We start from the raw sequence: 18,719 nt of genomic DNA on the forward strand, positions 1-18,719 counted from the left end.
ATCCGTAGTGAAAGCACCAATCTGGCATTCCGGTTATGAACCACAATTGTAGCTATAAGAGGAGCTAAAGGAAAACTTATTGACAGCTGAGCCAATCAGTAGGCAGATATTTGCATATGAAATCCAATTGGTTAACAGTGTTCTGGAGCTCAGATTGTTGTCTAAGGAGGTCAACAATTGAAACTTACTGACGCATCACCTGACTATTTTCAGCCACTCGTGAGCCATGATTTTATTCTGGCACGTAACAAAGTGTCCCAAAAGAGCACACGGCTGAGTGGAAAAACCCAACTGTTTGAGATGCCATTAATCCGGTGAGTGGAAACCCCATTGTAGAAAGCACCTAGACTCTCCGGAGGTAGGACTGTGCACCGGACAGTCTGAACAGCGTGAACTATCGACCCACGCGATGCGGAAAACACCAATGAAGGTAAGAAACCTTTCTGCCACTCATTGCCCCATATCTTCGGCCGTCCCTTCCCCACGCCCTTGGCTGTGCATACACACGGCGGGGAAGTGAGTTGGCTGCTGTGCGCTGCCGTCTTGCGTTGCTTGTCCTGCCAACAGCACAATGGTTGCCTGTATGCACGTTGGTTTTGAGAGCACTGTTCTGGCACAGCCATCCATAGATACTTCCCACCTGTGATCACGCCAGTGCATTTGAGACTCAAGATTTTTCTAACTGGACGGGTCCCAACCCCAAGTTTGCGGGGGAAAATTCCCGACATGTATTGCAATTGAGTTAGAGGGATTGGCCAACCTGGCGTACTGCTCCCAGCTTGTCTGCTGTACTCAGCACAAGCTATAACTGATGGCACTAGTTGAATCGATTTATGCGAAGTAAAGACGTCGGCCCAGGCCCTGCATGCCCCAGTAAAGTGCCTGGGAGAACCATCCAGCCTGTCTAACCATGTATGATGCGCTTCTCCCTGTAGCACCTGGGCACTGTTGTGCAAACAGTTGTGTAGCTGGCAGACGCAAAGGTGATGGGGGCTGGGGGCTGACTGGAACGCCCAGTCGAAAACGCACCCAGCAGCGCCGGCCGGCACCACCCACAGGGCCGTTAAAAGTCCACTTGGCACCGCAGCGGGGGCCTGGGCCTGAGCAGGTTCCCTGCCTTGGCTCTGCGCGGCTCCCAGACGTGGCCACTAGGTCCCTAGGCTCAGGGCGGCTCCATGCGCTGTCCCCACCCGAGTATCGGCTCTGCTCTGCAGCCACGACCAATGGGAACTGCAGGCACGAGAGCAGGGCACGGAGCCTCCCTTGTAAGCCCTCCCTAGGGCGGCCGGGACCTTGCACCCATTTCCTGGGAGCCAGCACCTACTCCTGATCCCAGCCCAGAGTCCCCTTCCTCCCGGAGCCCGTGCCCCACCCCGGAGCCGTCTCCTGCACTCTCACACCCAGTCCCACTCCAGAGTCTGCACCCACCCGCTGAACGGCCATGTGAGCGGCAGAGGGGGGAGCAAAGGGTGGGCGTGGCCAGGGAAAAGAGAGGGGCATGGGTGGGTCTGCGGGGGGAGGGGTGTCTTTGAAAGTTGGGAGCCCTTGGCTCCAAGATTGTCTACACCGCAGAGTAAGCCAGGGCTCAAGCCTAGCCTGTCCCCATGCAGTTCGTTCTGTCCGGGGGAGGGTGGGACCCAGGGCTCAAGCCCAATTGCTCTGCTGTGTGGACGCAGCCTCCGGGCGTGTGCTGGGAGCCTGCTCGAAGTATCCCATGAGCTGACTGTCCTCTGGCCCCGTAGCTGGGTGGACACTCCGCACTGCACCACCAGCGGGTGGGGGCCGCGTTTTGGGAAGGTGTGTGGAAGCCTGGGCTGTGGGGAGTGGGACTCGGGCCTGCAGTGGGGCCAGACCCACATACTGTAGGGCCAGCTGGGACCAGCATGGGCTCCTGCTCCAATCAGCGTGTCCCCAGAACCTCCCCCACTCCTGTCCCAGGCCCGTAACCTCTGGCTGAGTCAGCAAAGTCCACATTAGCGACGCCACCATCTCCCCTTGTTCACACCAGCGCGTGGCCCAGGGCCCACGTTGCAGTCGCCCTGCTGGGATTAGCCGCTGTGGTTCCAGGCAGCTGGGCCGTCGCACATCCATGGCTTAGGCACCTACCTTGCCAGGGACGACCCCTGAAAACGAGGCGTTTGCTCCTGAGGGCTGAGCCAGACGGCCCCTTGCCCCGAAAGCTGAGCTCTTGCAGCTGGTGCTGAGCGGCCGCACGGCAGCAACTAGCAGCGGGGAGCAGCAGCGCAGTCCCTCAGCGCGGCCGGGGGCAGGAGCCATGGGCAAGGACTCGGAGCACCATCTGCTGGCCGCCCGTCGGTTGCCTTGGCTCTCTGCAGCCGGCGCTCCAGCAATGGTCACGTGGCAGATGAGCTGGTTTCCTTTGCATGCCCCCCTCCCACCCCTCCTCTCTGCATTGCTCCTATTGCAGCCAGAGCTCAGCAAGATCACCTGGGAGCGTCGTGGGCAGCGCCCGGCCTTGCCCTTCACCCGCGCTGCCCCCGGCCCATGCACTTCCCTGCCTTCCACGGGCCCTGCCTCCTGCCCATTCAACAGCCCGTGGAGCTGGGCTCTAAGTTAGCTGCCGCCACGGGGTCTGCATGTGTGAGACAGCGTGTCGGGGACCCCCCCCCACACCCTGCACCCTCGTAGCAGCAAGATGAGACTCCGCCAGCCAGTAGAACTGAGAGGGGTTAGTGCTGCTCCAGGACAGCACAGCACAGAGGGGATGTGGTTACCGGAGTCAGGGCCAGGCAGCCTCAGACCCCTTGGGGTAGGGTCCAGCCCCCCCCCAACCTCCAGTACTCAGCTTTTTCTCTCCATGTCTTTCCAGACAAGACTGCCCAGCTCCCAGCCCTGCCCCCAGCCAGGTGGCGTCTCCCCCTCCCTCCCTTTGTCTGTCCCCTGGGAAGAGCCTTGTTCTCTGCTCAGGCTGGGCCTAGGTGTCTGGGCCAATCCACATGTGGGTGAGTCAGTGGAGATCACACATCGCAGCGCAGGGGGACCCCGGGTTACAGAGCAGACAGCCCCAATGTGCACCGGGCAGCCGCTGGCCCAGAACTAGCCGGCTGTTCTGAGAGAGGATGGCTGGCCCCAGGCTGAGACAAGAGTGTTGGATTCACTCCCTCCCTCCGTGACCGTTGGGCAAGACCCGCGTGGCTCCGTTCTGGACGTATTACCCCCCTTGGGTCGGGCGCTCTTCGGGCAGCGCCTGTCGGGCTGTGCACGTACAACGGCACAATGGGCTCTTTGTAGCAGCTGTTCCCGTAGTGCTGCGAGGGTCCAGGAGGAGACCTTGCATGTCGAGGCTGGAGGTTACCTGTGCGGCTGATCCTCTCCAGCTGCTCTGCGCGCCCACCCTGCCGTCCTAGTCTCTCAAGTCACCAGCAGCCTGGGAGGAGCAGCACTGTGCGCCCTGCCAGGGATCCGGGCGAGGCACCTCCCACGTCAGTGCACGGCCCGGGCCCCAAAGAGCACAAAGCAAGCCCAGCTGCGGTGCCAGGGGTTGCGCTCACCACCACCAGTGAAACTAAGCCCGTCCCTGCATGGAGCCACGGAAGCCCGTTCGCGCGGGCCCAGACCCCAGCCCTGGGTCTGACCCGGGGCGCGAGCGGTCCCTGCTGGCGCGTGTTGGGAACAGACAGGCCTGCAGAGCGGAGGCAGCATGGAGGCGCTATGGGAGAGGCCTTGCTCTTGGGGGAAGGAGCTGAGTCAGCCGCTGATGGACTGACTCAAAGGGGAGTGCACGTCCGTTATCCCGTGTTCCTTCGGCAAACGACCCCCTTCCTCTGCCTGTGGGGGGAAATTTTCAGCACCACATCAGCCTGAGATGGGACGATGCTGTTGCCATAGAAACCTGGGGGTGTTTCTGGACAGACGTTGGACCCCCCGGCTTTGAGGCTGCAGGGAGGCAGAGCCAGGGCGCTCTACTTGAGTGTCTCACTGGTTGATACAGTGACACACAGAAATCCCACGCAGCACTGGAATGGGAGCGCACACAGTGCGCCATCGGGTATCCTGCATTCCCTCCCCCCACACCCACTTCTGCGCTAGCACCTGGGAGCACTAGGAAACAACAGCTCTGCCCCAGACCCCTTGCTCCATGAGCCACCCCCACCCGCTCCACAGAAGACAGACAGACAAAGGCAGGCGGGGTGAGGGATTGGGTGTTTTTAATCTCCAGGACGTCCAGCTGGCCAAGGAGATTTCCAAGGCTGCTTTCCACATACCCAGCAACTCCGGTGGGCCTCACCGCCACCAGCGGACGTTGGCTACACCACTCCCTACGGTTACTACCAGTATTTCAGCTCCCCCAGCAGCAGCACCAGTGGGGAGAAGATGCTCGTGGCCTACAGCTGGTATCAACAGCCATGGAGTCCTGAACAGGGGAGGCGGTGGATAAAATGGTGACATCTGACTGAATGGTGACCTCCACGCCTGGCACCGAGCGACACACACGTACCTGAGGGAGCAAAGCTCCTAGTAAGAACCAAGCCCTTGGTGTCAGCCTGGGAGCAGAGGTTTAGTTACACCCCTGGAACCGTCTCTGTGATTCCGTCCGTGGCGTGTTGGCCACATGGCAAAGCCTTTTACACCGGTAACAGCGATGGTGGTGGCCTGCTTGCCCGCTGGGTGGCCTGGACGCATCTACATGAGGAACTTGGAGAGGTCATCCTTGATTTCGGCTTCGTCCCACGGCCCGTGGATGTTGTCTTTGTGCAGCTGCAGCCGAAGGAGGCAGTAAGGGCACAGGAAGGAAATGGAGACCAGCAGCAGGGAGAAGAGAAGGGCAGCGACGCCAGAAAGGGTCAGCAGCCCGGCCAGCGCGGCCAGGGCGAAGAGCAGGGTCACCCCCACGTAGCAGCAGGGCGTCCGCGCTTTGAGTTTCTTCTGCAGCATGGGCCACAGGGCGAAGATCTGGATGGCGAAGGTGACCGTGGCGAAGGTGTGCAGGGCACGGGGCAGCCGGGAGGCCAGGCACACGGAGGCGAAGATGGCCATGTTGAGGGACAGCGTGCTGGAGACGATAGCGGCGTTGGCCCCGTAGTCGAAGAAGATGAGGTGCCCCAGGAGCATGAAGACCGACATGGCGTAAATGGTGTCCGTGCTGACCGACTCCGTCAGGGTCTTCAGCAGCGGGGAGAAGCCGTAGGTGAAAGCTATGAACACCAGGGTGCTCCTCAGGTCCGCCCAGCGGGTCCGTCCACTCGCCCGCCTGCCTGCCCCCAAGTCTATGACATCAAACAGGACGTAGCCAACGAGGGAAGAGGCCAGCCCCGCCCTGAACAGCCACTGTGGGGGCAGCAGCCCGTCGTCCATGTACCACCAGATGACGACGAAGACGCAGACGCTGCACAGCTGCTGGATCACGCCCCCCGTCTCAAACACCACCGCCCCGTACTGGTAGCGGCGGGCGTGGATGTTCTTCCGCAGCTCCTCCAGGAAGCGGTGGTCCACGTAGTTATCGGGGAAGGGCTGCCTCTCGTACAGCACCTTCTGCCAGCACCGCCCCGGGCTGGCTTCTACCTGCGCACAGACCATGCTGCTGGCCGCGGAGCCGGAATGGGCACAGCTTGTCCTCCAGGAGCGCGAAGCCGCAGGCTGCCGGGGGTCCCCTGGGCCGAGGGGGGCACCAGGGCGCCGCTTCGCTCGGGCACAGCCCCGCCGGCTCCTGGAAAGCAAGCACAGCGCAGCCCCCTCAGCGCGGGCAGAGCACCGGGGCTGGGCTCGGGGACTCTGCCGCACTGCCCGGGGAGAGGGGGCAGCGGGGCCCGAGGAGCAGAGCCCCCCCCCCCCGGGGCGAGGGGGCAGCGGGGCCCGAGGAGCCTAGCCCCCCCCCCCGGGGCGAGGGGGCAGCGGGGCCCGAGGAGCCGAGCCCCCCCCCCCCCGGGGCGAGGGGGCAGCGGGGCCCGAGGAGCCGAGCCCCCCCCCCCCGGGGCGAGGGGGCAGCGGGGCCCGAGGAGCCGAGCCCCCCCCCCCCCGGGGCGAGGGGGCAGCGGGGCCCGAGGAGCCGAGCCCCCCCCCCCCGGGAAGAGGGGGCAGCGGGGCCCGAGGAGCCGAGCCCCCCCCCCCCGGGGAGAGGGGGCAGCGGGGCCCGAGGAGCCGAGCCCCCCCCCCCCGGGGAGAGGGGGCAGCGGGGCCCGAGGAGCCGAGCCCCCCCCCCCCGGGGCGAGGGGGCGGCGGGTCCTGCTGCGCCTGCACCGGGCCGATGGGACCCCGGGGGGGTTCGAGCCCCGCCCCCCCATTTCCTTCTCCGCCCCGTGACCCGCGGGCGAGGCGGGGGCTCTGGCCGGAGCCCGGGGGGGTGCACGGATCGCGGCCGGTTCGGGGGGGGGGCAGGCCGGGGGGGGGGGAGATCTGGGTTCCAGCCCCCCCTCCCCCCGGTACCTGGGCCCGGCCAGGCGGCTGCAGCGTCTCGCGGCCCCCGCGCCGGCGGCTCCGGGCTCCCCCTGGCGGCGGCCGCCGCGCGCTGCTCGGGCCGGGGGCGGGGTCGGGCACGTCAGAGCCGGGGCGGGGCTTGGGGAGTGGGCGGGGCGAGGGGCGGGGCCTGGGCCCACGTGCCCCCAGCAGCTGGCAGAGCCCCTGGGCCGCTGGGCAGTTGGTTCCCGCGAGGCCCCCCAGCCTCCCCCAGCCCCTTGCAGCCCAGCCCCCCCCACCTCCTTGGAGCCCCCCCACCCCCTTGGAGCCCCCCCAGCCCCTTGCAGCCCAGCCCCCCCCCAGCCCGGTCCCTTCCGTCTCAGCAGCCCTGGGCTGGGGGAGCTGCGTTCCCCGATTCGGCAGGCCTGGGAGAACCGCCGGGCAGCCCAGTGCTGCCTGATGCAAGCCGGGGGCAGAACCTGCCGTACCCCAAACAGCCTGCTCGCTGGCCAGCCCCCGCGCGCCCGAGCCATTCGTAGGCCCCGCGGGGGGGCTTGCGAGGCGTCAGTGGCCGCGGCTGCGAGTGGCGTACAGACAGCGGGCGCCGGGGCGCAGCGCCGGAGGGGCCGGCGGTTTGGGTCGCCGGCGCCGCAGTGACTGGGGACGAGCCGCTCTCCTTTCTTCCTAGGTGCCTGTTATAACTATCGACCGCATCCCAGACCCTGCCTCCACCTGGCAGCTCACCAAGGAGAGCAGCTTCGCGCATAGCCCAGGCAAGCCCCCGAGAAGGTAGCGTTCTCCGCTGGGTTTGCGGTGTGTGAGCTTGCTCTTAAAGTTAGTCGCCATGTTTGCCACGGGAGGGCCTAGGGAGCGATGGGTCCTGCGTGTGCCAGGCAGTGGGGAGGCGGTTGGACGGACAGGGTGTAATCCCAGGGAGAGTGGGGGGGAGAGGGCCTGCTCTTTCCTGTGGCGTCTTAAGGCCGTCTTCTTTGCCACGAGCTGGCAGGGAAACGTGGGCCCGGAGGCGCGCCCGCTGCAATTCTGGCCGCCAAAAGGTCAGGGACCCCGGCTAGGCTACCGAGCCTCACTCTCGTTTCTGTCATTTCCAGAAGGGAGTCGTCCTTGGCGAAGAGCAGAAACCTGTGTGTAAGGGAAAGCTACAACGCCCTGGGATTCACATCCTGCCCCCCGGGAGCGCCCCCAAGCCGAACCAGCTCTCTGGCAACGTCTCCCTGCAGGCAGAGCTGTGCCTCTCGCAGGACCCAGCGGGTAAAAGCGCAATCTCGGCTGTCTCCCTGGGCCGCCGGGGAAAGCAGGCCCTCCAAGCGGGGGCGTGGGTTGGTTGTACAAAGCTCTAGCTCATCCCTAGCGTAAGGGGCAGCCCCACACCGCCAGGAGGGAGTCCCCCCCTGGAGTAACGGACGGGCTCAGGCGTGAATGTGGCCTGTAGGGTTCTCCCATTTCTAAAGCCCAGGTGCTTATGGCTGTCTCCATGTAGGTCTCTTTCCCCGCTGCCCTTCCCGCACGCTCACCTGCTTTTCACCCCCCGCCCTTGTGAGTGATGGGACAGGCGCCTCCTACACCTGCGGATGGATGAGATCATGGTGGGGCTCACCCTTAATTGGCCCCTGCCTGGCAGGCCAAGCTCAGGCGTGGCTGAGACTTCCCTGAATCACACCGGGGCTGACTCAGCCCTTCCCCCTGCAGGAGTGGGTGTGCCGGGCTGGGAGGCCCTCACCCCTTGCCAGAGTCCCCGACGTTCTGCTGCTTCCGGAGCATGGGCCCTCGCCGGCTGGCAGGACCTTGCTTGCCCGGGAGGCCACACGGTAGAGGATACCGTGTGGATGAGCGCCCCGGCTCGACACGCCTGGCGGCACTGCAGCCTGCGCGTCACGCCGGGATCCCCCGTCCCGCACCAGACAAAGCCACGCTCGGCTGGGTCTCCATACCTGGCTGGGGACCAACCCACCCAACAGGGACAGTCCGCTTTGAAACCGGACCGGCGGCTTGCCCAGCTGTGTGCTCCACGCACCGTGGGTCTTTCCGATGAGCCCTGCTGCTGCGCTCTTTGAAATACCCCATTGCCCTCGGCCATCGGCCCCTTCCCCCACATGGCTGGGCTATGCCAGTTGTCCCCACCCCAGAAGTGGCTGCATTTCAGAGGTCTTGCGTGCACACCGGCTTTACAGTCTGACTGGTTTGGTCTCTCTCGCTCCTGCTGCTGTCCTGGCCAGGTTGTTGCTTTTCGGATTAGACTCAGATTGCCCGTCCTGGGGCAGGGATCGCCGCCGTTGTGCTTGGTGTTTGCACCGCATCTCGCACGGTGGGGAGGGAGGGGGCTAGTCCGTGTTTGGGAGCACGCATAGTGGCAGTCCTGGAGGAGGCAGGACAGAGGAAGCTGCCCCAGCGTAGAGCCTGCTGTGATTGCAGCAGGGGTGACGGACGAGGACAGCGCTGCACCGACTTACTAGGGCGTTCTCTGACGAGCAGCCCTGAGCAGGGAGCATCTGTCCTGGGTGGGGGTCTGGCTGTACCTCCCCCCCTCCCCCGGCACGTCAGCCAGCCTCTGTCTGGGTGAGGCCAGGCACGGCCCTGCCTCCCGCTGCTACCGGGCTGCTCCGGGCTCGGGCTGAGCTGGGATCAGGGTCGTTCTCTTGGCCAGTCCCAGGCTGCCCAGCTGCAAAAGGAGAAGGCAGGTGCCCAGCCCGAGATCTCCTGCTCTGACTGCCCCCGGCCCCTCACGGCGAGATGGGGGATGCTTGTGGGCTCGGCTCCGGGAGGGTCACGGGCGTGGGCTGCAGGAGGCAGGCTGGATGACCACCGTGGTCCCTTCTGGCCTGACAAATGGATGGGGCGCCCATTCCCCGGACGGCATTCCTGGGTCTGGAGTCCCTGCGTCATACATTCATCTGGCCACTAGGTCGCAGCCACTCGCCAGTTCTCAGACACTGGCATCCCAGCCGGCCCCAGAGCTGGGGGACAGACGGACCGGTTTGTAGTGGAGCCAGGACAGCTGTAGGGACCACGAGCGGGAAGCACAGGCCTCCGCGCTGCCCTGGGCCAGGTAACCCCTCCCCGGGGGCTGCTCCAGGCAAGCGCCTTGAAATGGCCCAAGGTCTGAAGAGCTCTCCAGCGAGCCAGACGAGGTAAAGGACAGTTGCCGAGAGGCACCCGGCCAGGGAAAGAGAAGGAAAAGCGTCCGGCCTGCGGGAAACAAGCGCGAAGCCCCGGCGAGGCGCCGGAGATGGAGACGTGGGGGCGACGCGATCAGAGATTTAGTGAGCTCTCCCGGCTCTGTGCCGCCCTCACAACAAAAGGGGCACCTGCCCCCGGACTGACGGGCTGAAAGCAGCAGAAAACAGCGACCCGCAAGCGGGAGAGCCGCAGAAGAAAGCAAGGAGGAAGCCAGAGGAGGTGGCGGCAGGAGGGTGTGAGCCGAGCGCTTTAGAAACGTAAAACCCGCACAAAGCAAGAGAATCCAAACCGGTTCCAGTGATTCTGGGAAGGGGTCCGGGGCCCGTTCTCAGCTCCTCCATGCCTGCCCTGAGCCCAGGGATGGGGGAGGGGAGCAAAGGCGGCTCTGAGCCAGCTGGGCTCTCCCTGTATTCGAGGGGTGCCCACGCTCCTGCCAGGGGCAGGTTAGAGCAGCCCCAGGGCAGACTGAGAGCTCCCCTTTCTCCTGGACCCAGCCCAGTGGGGTCCGCAGGCCTCCTGGCAGCCGTAACAGCAGAGAGCCCCGTGGATGCGTTGAGGCGCCTTCCCTCCTACCGGTGCCTGCTTCCGCGTGGGGACAGAGCCCATGTCCAGTGCTGCTCCAGCGGCGACCCTGCGAGACGAGAGCGCAAAGGCAGCTGCCGAGGAAGGAGCGAGGCCAAAGGCCAAGGAGAGCCGGCGGGCTGGCCCAGCGACCCCCGCAGGAAACACGTCCCCCGCCAAACACCGCACATTTGCCTGCCGGCGGCTCACAGCTGCCTCCGTCTCTTGGTACAGAGGCCTGAAATGTTCAGAGGCAGGCAGACGCCAATGCCCATTGCCTGCGGTGCTTGGCAGGTACAAAGCGTTTGCCTACAGGGCTGCTGATTTTCGGGCCTGTACACGGGCCTGGTTTTAGGCCTGGGGGGTCTAACGTTTCCTGCAGAGACCCAGCCAGCCCCCGGGACGTCTGTGCCTACCCACGCTCCTGTGGAAGGTTTTAGAGCGCCTCACTCTAGGGGTTTCTCGGCAGATCTGAACATCAGGACACTGGTGTTCGGTAGGCACCTAACTCGGGGCTCCTGTGTTTGAAAGTGTTGGTCCTGGTATGTAAATTGGGGCAGGAAGAGAGGAGAAGGCACTGTGGTGATGACAGAGCATTAAAGACGAGCCGCTCACCGGGAAGAAAACGCCCCTGGTTTGGGGACGTGGTTGTGGTATGTGAGGGAAGAGCCGACCCAAGAATTTGCTCAGAACAAGTCGGTTCTTTCCCCTGCTTGTTTTCTGTCGCTTGGCGATGTCAGTCTTTGCTGTCCCTGTTCGCTGGGTTGCTGGCGGCCCCGGAGTGCTGGCCGAGGGGCCAAGGTGTCGGATCTTTCACAAGAGACGGTTCCTTGCGACATTTGGTCGGGCGTTCGGAGGAAGCGGCTGAAGGAGAGAAACCAGACCTCAAACGGATCGGCCTGAAACTGGGGCAGGGCGGGGCTGTTCAAGTATCTGGCTGTCAGTTTCTGACTCCCTTCCTCTCCTCGTTACAGGCCATCCCTGTTGCAGGCAAGTTCCTGGCACTTGCTTATCTGCCTCGCTGATTTTCTTGCCCAACATGTAGCTCAGAGGCTAAGTCACGAGATGACAATTAACCTACAGGGCAGACACTGGCAAGCCGCCAGCCCTTTATTTACCTGCACATCCGCAGGTACGGCCGCTTGCAGCGCCCATTGGCTGTGGAGCTCCGTTCCCAGCCAATGGGAGCTGTGAAAAGCTGCATCCTGCTCCGTGCCACTTCCCGCAGCTCCCATTGGCCGGGAACAGCAATCCGCAGCCAATAGGAGCTGCGAGCAGCCATCCCTGTGGACACACAGGTAAATAAGGCACTAGCTGCCCACTGGGGCTAAGGCCTTTTATCGCCTCCCCTGCTTAAGTACGTGACCCAGCGCCTGCGGTTCAACAGCTACAGCTGGGTGGGGAGGGAGCTGCAACCACAGGCCAGCTGTTAAAATTGGGGCCTCGCTTAGCCCCCTGCCTGCAGCTCGCCGGTGGGTGCTCTGCGGAGGCGGCCTCTCCGGGGCTCCGTCCCCCTTTGGGCTGCAAGGTGCAGATTCCAGGTGGAGGCGCTAGACCTGCGTCGGCTTGGCTCCGGCGAGCGCACTGGTACCGACTCACCATCCCCAGGGGGAAGTCGGGGTCGCGAACCGGCCTAGAACAGCCTTTCAGAGCCACGCTCGGCGCCATGGGGTCTGGGCTCAGCGTCGTGGCGTCTGCCGTCGGAGACGGGCGTGTTGGTGCGCCCGGGACGGGCGGCGCTTTCGCCATTCGGCCCATGGGGCAGGAAGCGGGCTTGGGAACGTGGAGGTTTAGAAGGTGATTGGTTAGGGCCTGGCACTGGAAGCCGCGTGGCTAACCCAGCTGGGCACTCTGGCCTCGGTCCAGCCCAGCGCTTCGGGGAGTGACAAGTCCTCTGGAGGCTGCTTTCCCGCAGAACATGCAGCACGTGCTTTGCAGGATCGGGCCCTGCCCTTAGATCAGAGACGGCAGGAGAAGGTTCAAGTTGGGCTTGAACATAAGAACGGCCACATTGGGTCAGACCAATGGTCTGTCTAGCACAGAATCCTATCCTCCAACAGTGGCCAATGCCCGGGGCTCCAGGGGGATGAACGGAACAGGGAACCATCAAGGTATCCCTCCCCTATCACCCATTCCCAGTCTCTGTTCTGGCAAACGGAGGCTAGAGACACCATCCCTGTCCAGCCTGGCTGATAGTCATTGATGGACCTAATCTCCATGAATTTAACTAGCTCTTTTTTGAACCCTGTTAAAGTCCTGGTCTTCACAATATCCTCTGGCAAGGAGTTCCACAGGTTAACTCTGTGACGAAAATCTTCCTTTTGTTTGTTTTAAACCTGCGACCTATACATTTCATTAGTTCTTGTGTAATGGGAGCAAGTAAACAACTTTATTTCCTTTCATCACACTGGTCATGATTATATAGACCTCTATCATATTCCCCCTACCCCTTAGTCTCTTCTTTTCTAAGTCCCAGCTTGATTAATTCTCCTCATTCTGCTGCTTGGCTGTGTGTGTGAAATCAAGCTGGCCCCAGAACCTCCGTGCCTTGGTTTCCCCGGCTCTGCAAACAATCCTGGCCTTTAGAAGGGTTTGAGGCCTTTGCACCCAGTGCAAAGTCATGGGGTTTCCATTAGGGGCCGGAAACCGAAATCTGACGGGCCGATGCTCGTGACACTCTGCTCTTTGTCCCATTCGCCACACACTCTCTTCCCGAGTGCGACACATGGATCCCAAGCAAACCGAGGCGCTGGATTGCTCCTCCTGCATAGTGCGCTGCTTGTTAGAGGGCCTGTTTACCTTGGAGTATCCGAGAGGCCTGGGACGGGGCAGGGGGTGAGCAGCTGCCATGAATACTGTTCTGTTTGTGCTGCAAGAAAGGAGCATTCATGCCTGTCATGCTGTAGAAACTGCTGCAGTACCAGGTAAAATAGCTGCATGTTCCCCCTTCCCTCGCTCTCGCACAGTGCATTTCTCCAAGGCCCGGTCTCAGGGCAGGCAGCTTTCATCACGGACACCTTCTAGGGCAGCCAAAGACTGAAGCAAACCTGCCGCTCGCTCTTCCCCTGTCCGGGCACTTACGGAAAGCCAGGTAAAAGCATCTGTTTGTTGCAGGGCTGCCTTCTCACCACGGCGGCCGCTTTTCCAGCACGTCAGACACCTTGCCACCCAGTTTCATCAAAAACATGTCCACGGAGCAGCCATTTTTCCATCCTCCAGGTGCCCATGTGAAAATAAAAGCAGGTGCACAGGGCAGCTTTGGCGTACTTATAAACTTGACTATACAGGTTGAACCTCTCTAGTCCGGCTCTCTCTGGTCCGGCAACATCCGTGGGCTGGTGTGATTTGAGTTAGCCACGTGTCCACTTACCGTGGGTGTGGCCAAGTTTCCCACGGTCCCATAACGTTTATTTACAGCCACCAGACCTGGCTCTCGGTGTTCTGTGCTGGTCTTTAGCTCTAATTCACCCCACAAAGAGCCCAGGAAGCAGGGGACGTGTTGGCGATGCAGCTAGGCAATATTGACCGCCTGTAGTTTGGCAAATTCTCTGGTCAGGTCCTGAGGGTGCCGGACTAGAGAGCGTCGACCAGTATTTGCCTCCAGAGCCGATGGTAGCCTTAGTTAGAACGTGTGTGCAGCATTTCTCAACCTGGAGCACTGGTCCATCTCCCTAGCCTGTATTTACACATTGTGGGGTTTTCAAAGATAGTCTCCCAACCTGCTTGTATATCCCGCCCGCCTGCCACGTCTTCCGTCAGGCCCTGATCCTCAGGGGGATGTTGTCTCCAACTTCCGCTAAAGTTCCCAGGAGTTAAAAACCTTAAATACCCCCAAGGGTCTGTGTCTAGGCCCCGAGGGGCAGGGACTGCCCTGTCCTGGGGGTCCGAGCAATGCCTAGAGCAATGGGAGGCCACTCAGAGCTAGTCGCCAAAGCGTTGTATGAACCCGAAGTGCTAGGGCGGGGACTCCCCCAAAACGGCCTTTGACAAGTGGGCTCCTAAACCGGCACAATCTCTTTGGCCCGATGGGAAGCCAGCCGCGTTCGGGAGCTCTCCCCTGCGAAGGCGCAGCCAGCTGCCTTAAAAACAGCCACTAACGTGGCGCTCGTCCAGCGAGCAAGGACCTAACTTGCCTGTGCAAACCGTGCACCGCGCGTGCAACGCAGCAAATTGTAGGGCGGCCATCTCACGTAGGCCTGGGCATTTTACCCCCCAGCTCTCCGGCCGCTGGAGTTACCAGTGACGGGAGAGGCTCGGCTTGGCTTGGCTTCTCGCCCGCGTGCTGCAGAGAACGGCTTGGCAGTGGGACCCAGTGCTCCTGGGAGACTCAGGAACCAGACGGCAAAGACAAGACCCCACATTCCTTTAGTCAGTGTGGAGCGCATGGCTTTTCAGGGGGCGATTTGAGGGGGGATGGCTCAGGTTTGGGGGGTTACATTTGGGATCAGCCATTCTGCCGTTTCCTGGCTCGGGTCTCTCCTGGGACCGCATTTGGGGCACCACCTGATTCTGAATCCGAGTCCCCTAGGGTTAGAGCAGAGCCCTGGGTACGTCGATGCGATTCCCTCACTTCCGGGGACGACTGGCCGATGGGCAGGTGGCTATTTTTGGTCTGAGCAGGGGAGGTCCCTCGAACAGGGACATTCAATAGCAAGCAGAGTCCATACTCCCAGAAAACGGGTACCCAGTAAGAGCGATCGCAGGGTTCTGGAGCTGCGCTGGTCCCAGAATATTTGAGATGGGGGGGCATCTCCTATGGGACCAGCTTCTGCCAGCGAGAGAGACGAGCGTCCAAGCCTACCCAGAGTTCTTCAGGCTAGCGGAGAGACAGTCCGTCTGTAATGCAGCGCCCCAGCTCTTCTCTCCCTTGTGACGGCCGGCTTAGGGGTGCCCTAGAATCATAGAACCACAGAGCTGGAAGAGACCTCCGGAGTCATCAAGTCCAGCCCCCTGCCCAAAGCAGGACCAACCCAACTCAATCAACCCGGCCAGGGCTGTGTCAAGCCGAGACTTACACACCTCTAGGGATGCCCTGAACCATAGAGGAGGGCGAGTGAGTTTTCCCCCTACACAAAGAACACCTCCGATCTGTTAGGTGCGTGTCGGCCCCACCCTTCTGGGGCAGGCTGCGTGGGGAGCCCAGCCTGCTCCCACCGAAATCAGGAGTTTTGCAGGGACTTGAATGGCAGCAGCATCATGAAACCCCAGGGGCAGGGCCGCTCCTGGGCCCGTCCTGGAAAGCGCCGGGCACGTTTGCTTCCCTGTAAATATGTCAATAACAGTGACCCAAGCCAGATCCCCCGGTCTGAGCCCCCGGACTCCGGTGAGAGCTGGAGCTGAACGATGCCGCGAGCACCGTGCTCGAAACGAGCGATAAGCATGACACTTAGTGACACTGCGCGACCATCGATTCCTCCTCCACCTGCCGGCCCAGACCTCAGGCCAGGTCTCTGGGCCCAGTGCTCTTCTGGCGCGTCAAGCCAGCCGGTCTGTGCTGAAGTCACTGGCGTTGGCGCGGGGCCGCACACGACCTGGAGGCTCTGCGCCGCGGGAAGCAGGAGAGAGCTCTGCCTTCGGGGGTGTCTGCACGGCTGCCTTGTCTGGGAGCCAGATCTGGCTTTGATCTCCTGCAGGAAGCCGGGGCAGCCCGGGGGGGCTCGCGCGGCCCAGATTGCGTGTTCCCGGAGCTAGGAAGATCAAAGCTAGCGCAGGAATGTCGGCCTGCAGGTGCTGCCGTCCCCGCGGGTAGATCTGTGTTCCTGGGGGGAGGGAACCTAGAGCAGACACGGTGCGCCTGGCTAGCACGCCAGGCCGGGTGCAGGAGACTGCCCCCCACGCCTGAGCCCCAGGCATGTCCCCCGCAGTTCTCTGCCCCGCTGCCGGAGCCCTTCGCCGCGCCCACACTCAGAGCTCCCCGCCCGCGGCCCTGTGGGGGACCTGACTCCTTTCCCTTCTTGCTTCTCAGGCTGATGTCACTCAACCCCGTGAGAGCCAAAGCCCCGGATCCGGCCTTCTGCGGCCTCGTCGTAGCAGGTTTGGCTTTTCCTCGGGGGCTCTTGCTGCGCTGGGCCTGGGCCTCCGCGCCCAAAACGTTCCCCCGACTCTGCCGTTAGCAGCCCAATCGGCAGGGCGGCGGAAGTCCCTGGCGTGGCCCTGAGAAGGGCCGGCCTGTCCCGTCGTGCTCTGTCACCCACGGGAGACGGGGCCGGAGCAGGCAGGACTGTGGGTCTGTCCGCCGGCTGGGTGGGGCGGCCTAGCGCGAGCCGGCGCTCGGAGGCGGCCTTAGGCTGCAGGGTGTGTGGGGGGGGGGGGCTCAGGCGCCCCTCGTTTCACTGGACGCCGCAGGAGCGGAGGCCCAGGGCTGGGAATGGGGGCGGGAGGAGCGCCGCAGGCACTGCCTGGGCTGGGGTCTGTCGGGCACGGCGCACGCCTGGCTCGGCCATTGCTCACGGGCCTCCCCCCGGCCCGGACCCCGCGCCGGCTAACGCTGTTCCTCCCTCCAGAGAGGCTCTGGTCCAGGCCAGCCCTCCCCGACGAGCCCATCTCCCCCCACCTGTCGTACCACCTGGGCACGCTCCACTACACCTCGCTCTGCTCCCTGGGGGACGAGGAGCCGCCGGAGCGCAGCGGGAGGGAGCAGCGTCCGCACGGCGATGTGATTGGCTAGGCCAGGGACGGCGGCGGAGGCAACCGGGCCCCCTCGCTGGACCGCACGGTCCCATCGCCTCCTCCCTGCGTCTGGCCCGTGGCGGAGTCGCCGTCCAGCCCCCTCCCGCCCCCGCCCCATGCCGGCTGGACCCCAAATACAGCTCTTTGGCTGACGGCGAGGGCTCTCCCTTCGCCCGCCTGACGATGTGCGCCGGCCCCCAGCTCCCCGAGGACTCCCGACCTGGACCCAAGGCCCTGAGCCCGCCGGGAGCAATGGGGTAGGCTCCTTCACATACCCCCGCTCGGACTGGAGCCCAGCCCCCCGCCACTGCGGTAATGTCTGTGGATGGCCCCCCTCCCCTCAGCAATGCAAGGGCGGGCGCTTCTCCCCCAGAGAAGGGCGGCACGTGGCCCTGGGAGGGGCAGGCCTGGGATTCCGCCCCCTCCCCCCCAATGCCCACAGGTGTGGGGAGACCCGGCTTTGCCGCTGGCCAGCAGGCCTCTCGCCGTGCCTCAGTTTCCCCTGCTGTCACATGGCACTGGCGACTTGGCTCCTTTCAGGAAGCACTCGGAGCCCCGCAGAGGGGAGGGGTGTCGTAAGCGGGAGGTGGCCGCAGGGAGACGAGCAGGGGGGACGGGCCTGACGCCCACGCCGATCGCTCCCTCCCCTCGGGTCTCGGGCGTGCTGCTCCCAGCCCTTTCCTCAGGCTGCGCGAGGCGCGAAGGGGGAGCCCGCCCAGGCTGAAGGAGCCATCGGGGGAGCGAGCGACTCGCTGGGGATGGGCTGGGAGGGGGCAGGTGGGAAGCGTTAGGTTGACGGGTATAAATGAACCTTCCCGAGGAGTATGCGTCCGCGGCAGTGAGAGCTAGCGACTCGAGCCCGGCAAGGGACTCAGAAGCCCCCCGGTTCTGGTCCTGGCTCTGCTGCGGGGTGACCTGGGATAAGTTGCACCATGGTTCCGTGCCTCAGTTTCCCCATCTGTACCACGTGCCCTCTGAGGACGGCACGCCACGGTGGTGGCTGCTGTGAACCTCTGAACGTTTGCAGAGGCGAGGAGCTGGACTTGTCCGAGCGGCGAGGGATCCAGGCGTCTGAGCGGGGCTGGTTGACGAGCGACGTGCTGGGCACTGTCTGCGTAGCTAACCCAACCGGCCGATTTCAGTCACTTGCCCTGTTCCCAAGGGCACTGGCTGGTCTCGTGGCTGGGCTGTAACCGACATCGGTTGTCGGAAGGAACCAGGTTAAGAAATAACCACGCTCGGCCGTTGCTCTTACCTCGTGTTGGGTTGTGGTGGGGCCCACCGGTGCCTGGGCAAGATACAGATCTGCAGCAAAAGCGTTTGCAGACACGGCTTGCACGTCATCCGGCTTTCCTCACCCCGACCTGTAGCCACATCCACACGGAGCTCTGGAGAGACAGGCCGGGTGCTAACGGCTGCGGCGCTTAATGAATTGGCTCTTTATTGGCTCAACTGATTACGCCCTGGACTGATGGCATGAGCCCACAGTGTGCCGCAGCTTGCAAGTGAGTGAGGCCGCTGACAGACCCCCCCAAAGTTGCGTGTTTGCAGCACTGAATAGTTTTGCCTTCTCTCAGTGAACCCAGCCAGTCGCGTGCTGCTGGGCTGCGTGCATGGGACTTCCGTACGGCCTAGCTGCACTGGTACAAAAATCCGGGGATGCCACACAGGGCCATGGTCCAGCGGAGCGGGGAGAGGGTGCTTAAAGTGCTCCCTCCAGACCGAGTTTCCTTCTGATGAGGTCCTGATGCTGCCTTCACTCCTGCCCCTGGGCTTCCGCTTTCCAGGGCCCATCCAAATCCGCGCCTCTGAATTACTTCCAGGAACCGAGCACCTGAGACGTGGAAAGGCAAACAAGGCCGGGAGAGCCAGTTTCGCGACTCGGGCTGTGTCTAGACTGGCATGATTTTCCGGAAATGCTTTTAATTGAAAAGTTTTTC

The 18,719-nt window shown here is 63.2% G+C and overlaps 2 protein-coding genes across 3 annotated transcripts; one reads left to right on the forward strand and one right to left on the reverse strand.

Moving 5' to 3' along the window:
• Positions 1 to 239: 239 nt before the first annotated feature.
• LOC149523957 (uncharacterized) lies at positions 240 to 16,931 on the forward strand. Of its 2 annotated transcripts, none has more exons than XM_089780634.1 (6): positions 240 to 430; positions 7,043 to 7,143; positions 7,464 to 7,623; positions 13,077 to 13,201; positions 16,076 to 16,143; positions 16,614 to 16,931. In XM_089780634.1, exons 1-6 carry the CDS (start codon positions 410 to 412, stop codon positions 16,775 to 16,777), a joined length of 639 nt encoding a protein of 212 aa, XP_089636760.1. In that variant the 5' UTR covers positions 240 to 409; the 3' UTR covers positions 16,778 to 16,931. The 2 variants fall into 2 exon arrangements, with proteins under 2 accessions (XP_089636760.1, XP_089636761.1); XM_089780635.1 differs by having other exon boundaries at positions 7,467 to 7,623.
• Positions 4,153 to 6,522, reverse strand: PIGC (phosphatidylinositol glycan anchor biosynthesis class C). Its single transcript, XM_075937058.2, has 2 exons — positions 6,385 to 6,522; positions 4,153 to 5,668 (listed from the first exon to the last, which is right to left on the reverse strand). Exon 2 carries the CDS (start codon positions 5,536 to 5,538, stop codon positions 4,645 to 4,647), a length of 894 nt encoding a protein of 297 aa, XP_075793173.2. The 5' UTR covers positions 5,539 to 5,668; positions 6,385 to 6,522; the 3' UTR covers positions 4,153 to 4,644.
• Positions 16,932 to 18,719: the final 1,788 nt, after the last annotated feature.

Source organism: Pelodiscus sinensis, chromosome 9, assembly GCF_052426305.1.
Source record: "Pelodiscus sinensis isolate ZL-2025 chromosome 9, ASM5242630v1, whole genome shotgun sequence".
NCBI lineage: Eukaryota > Metazoa > Chordata > Testudines > Trionychidae > Pelodiscus > Pelodiscus sinensis.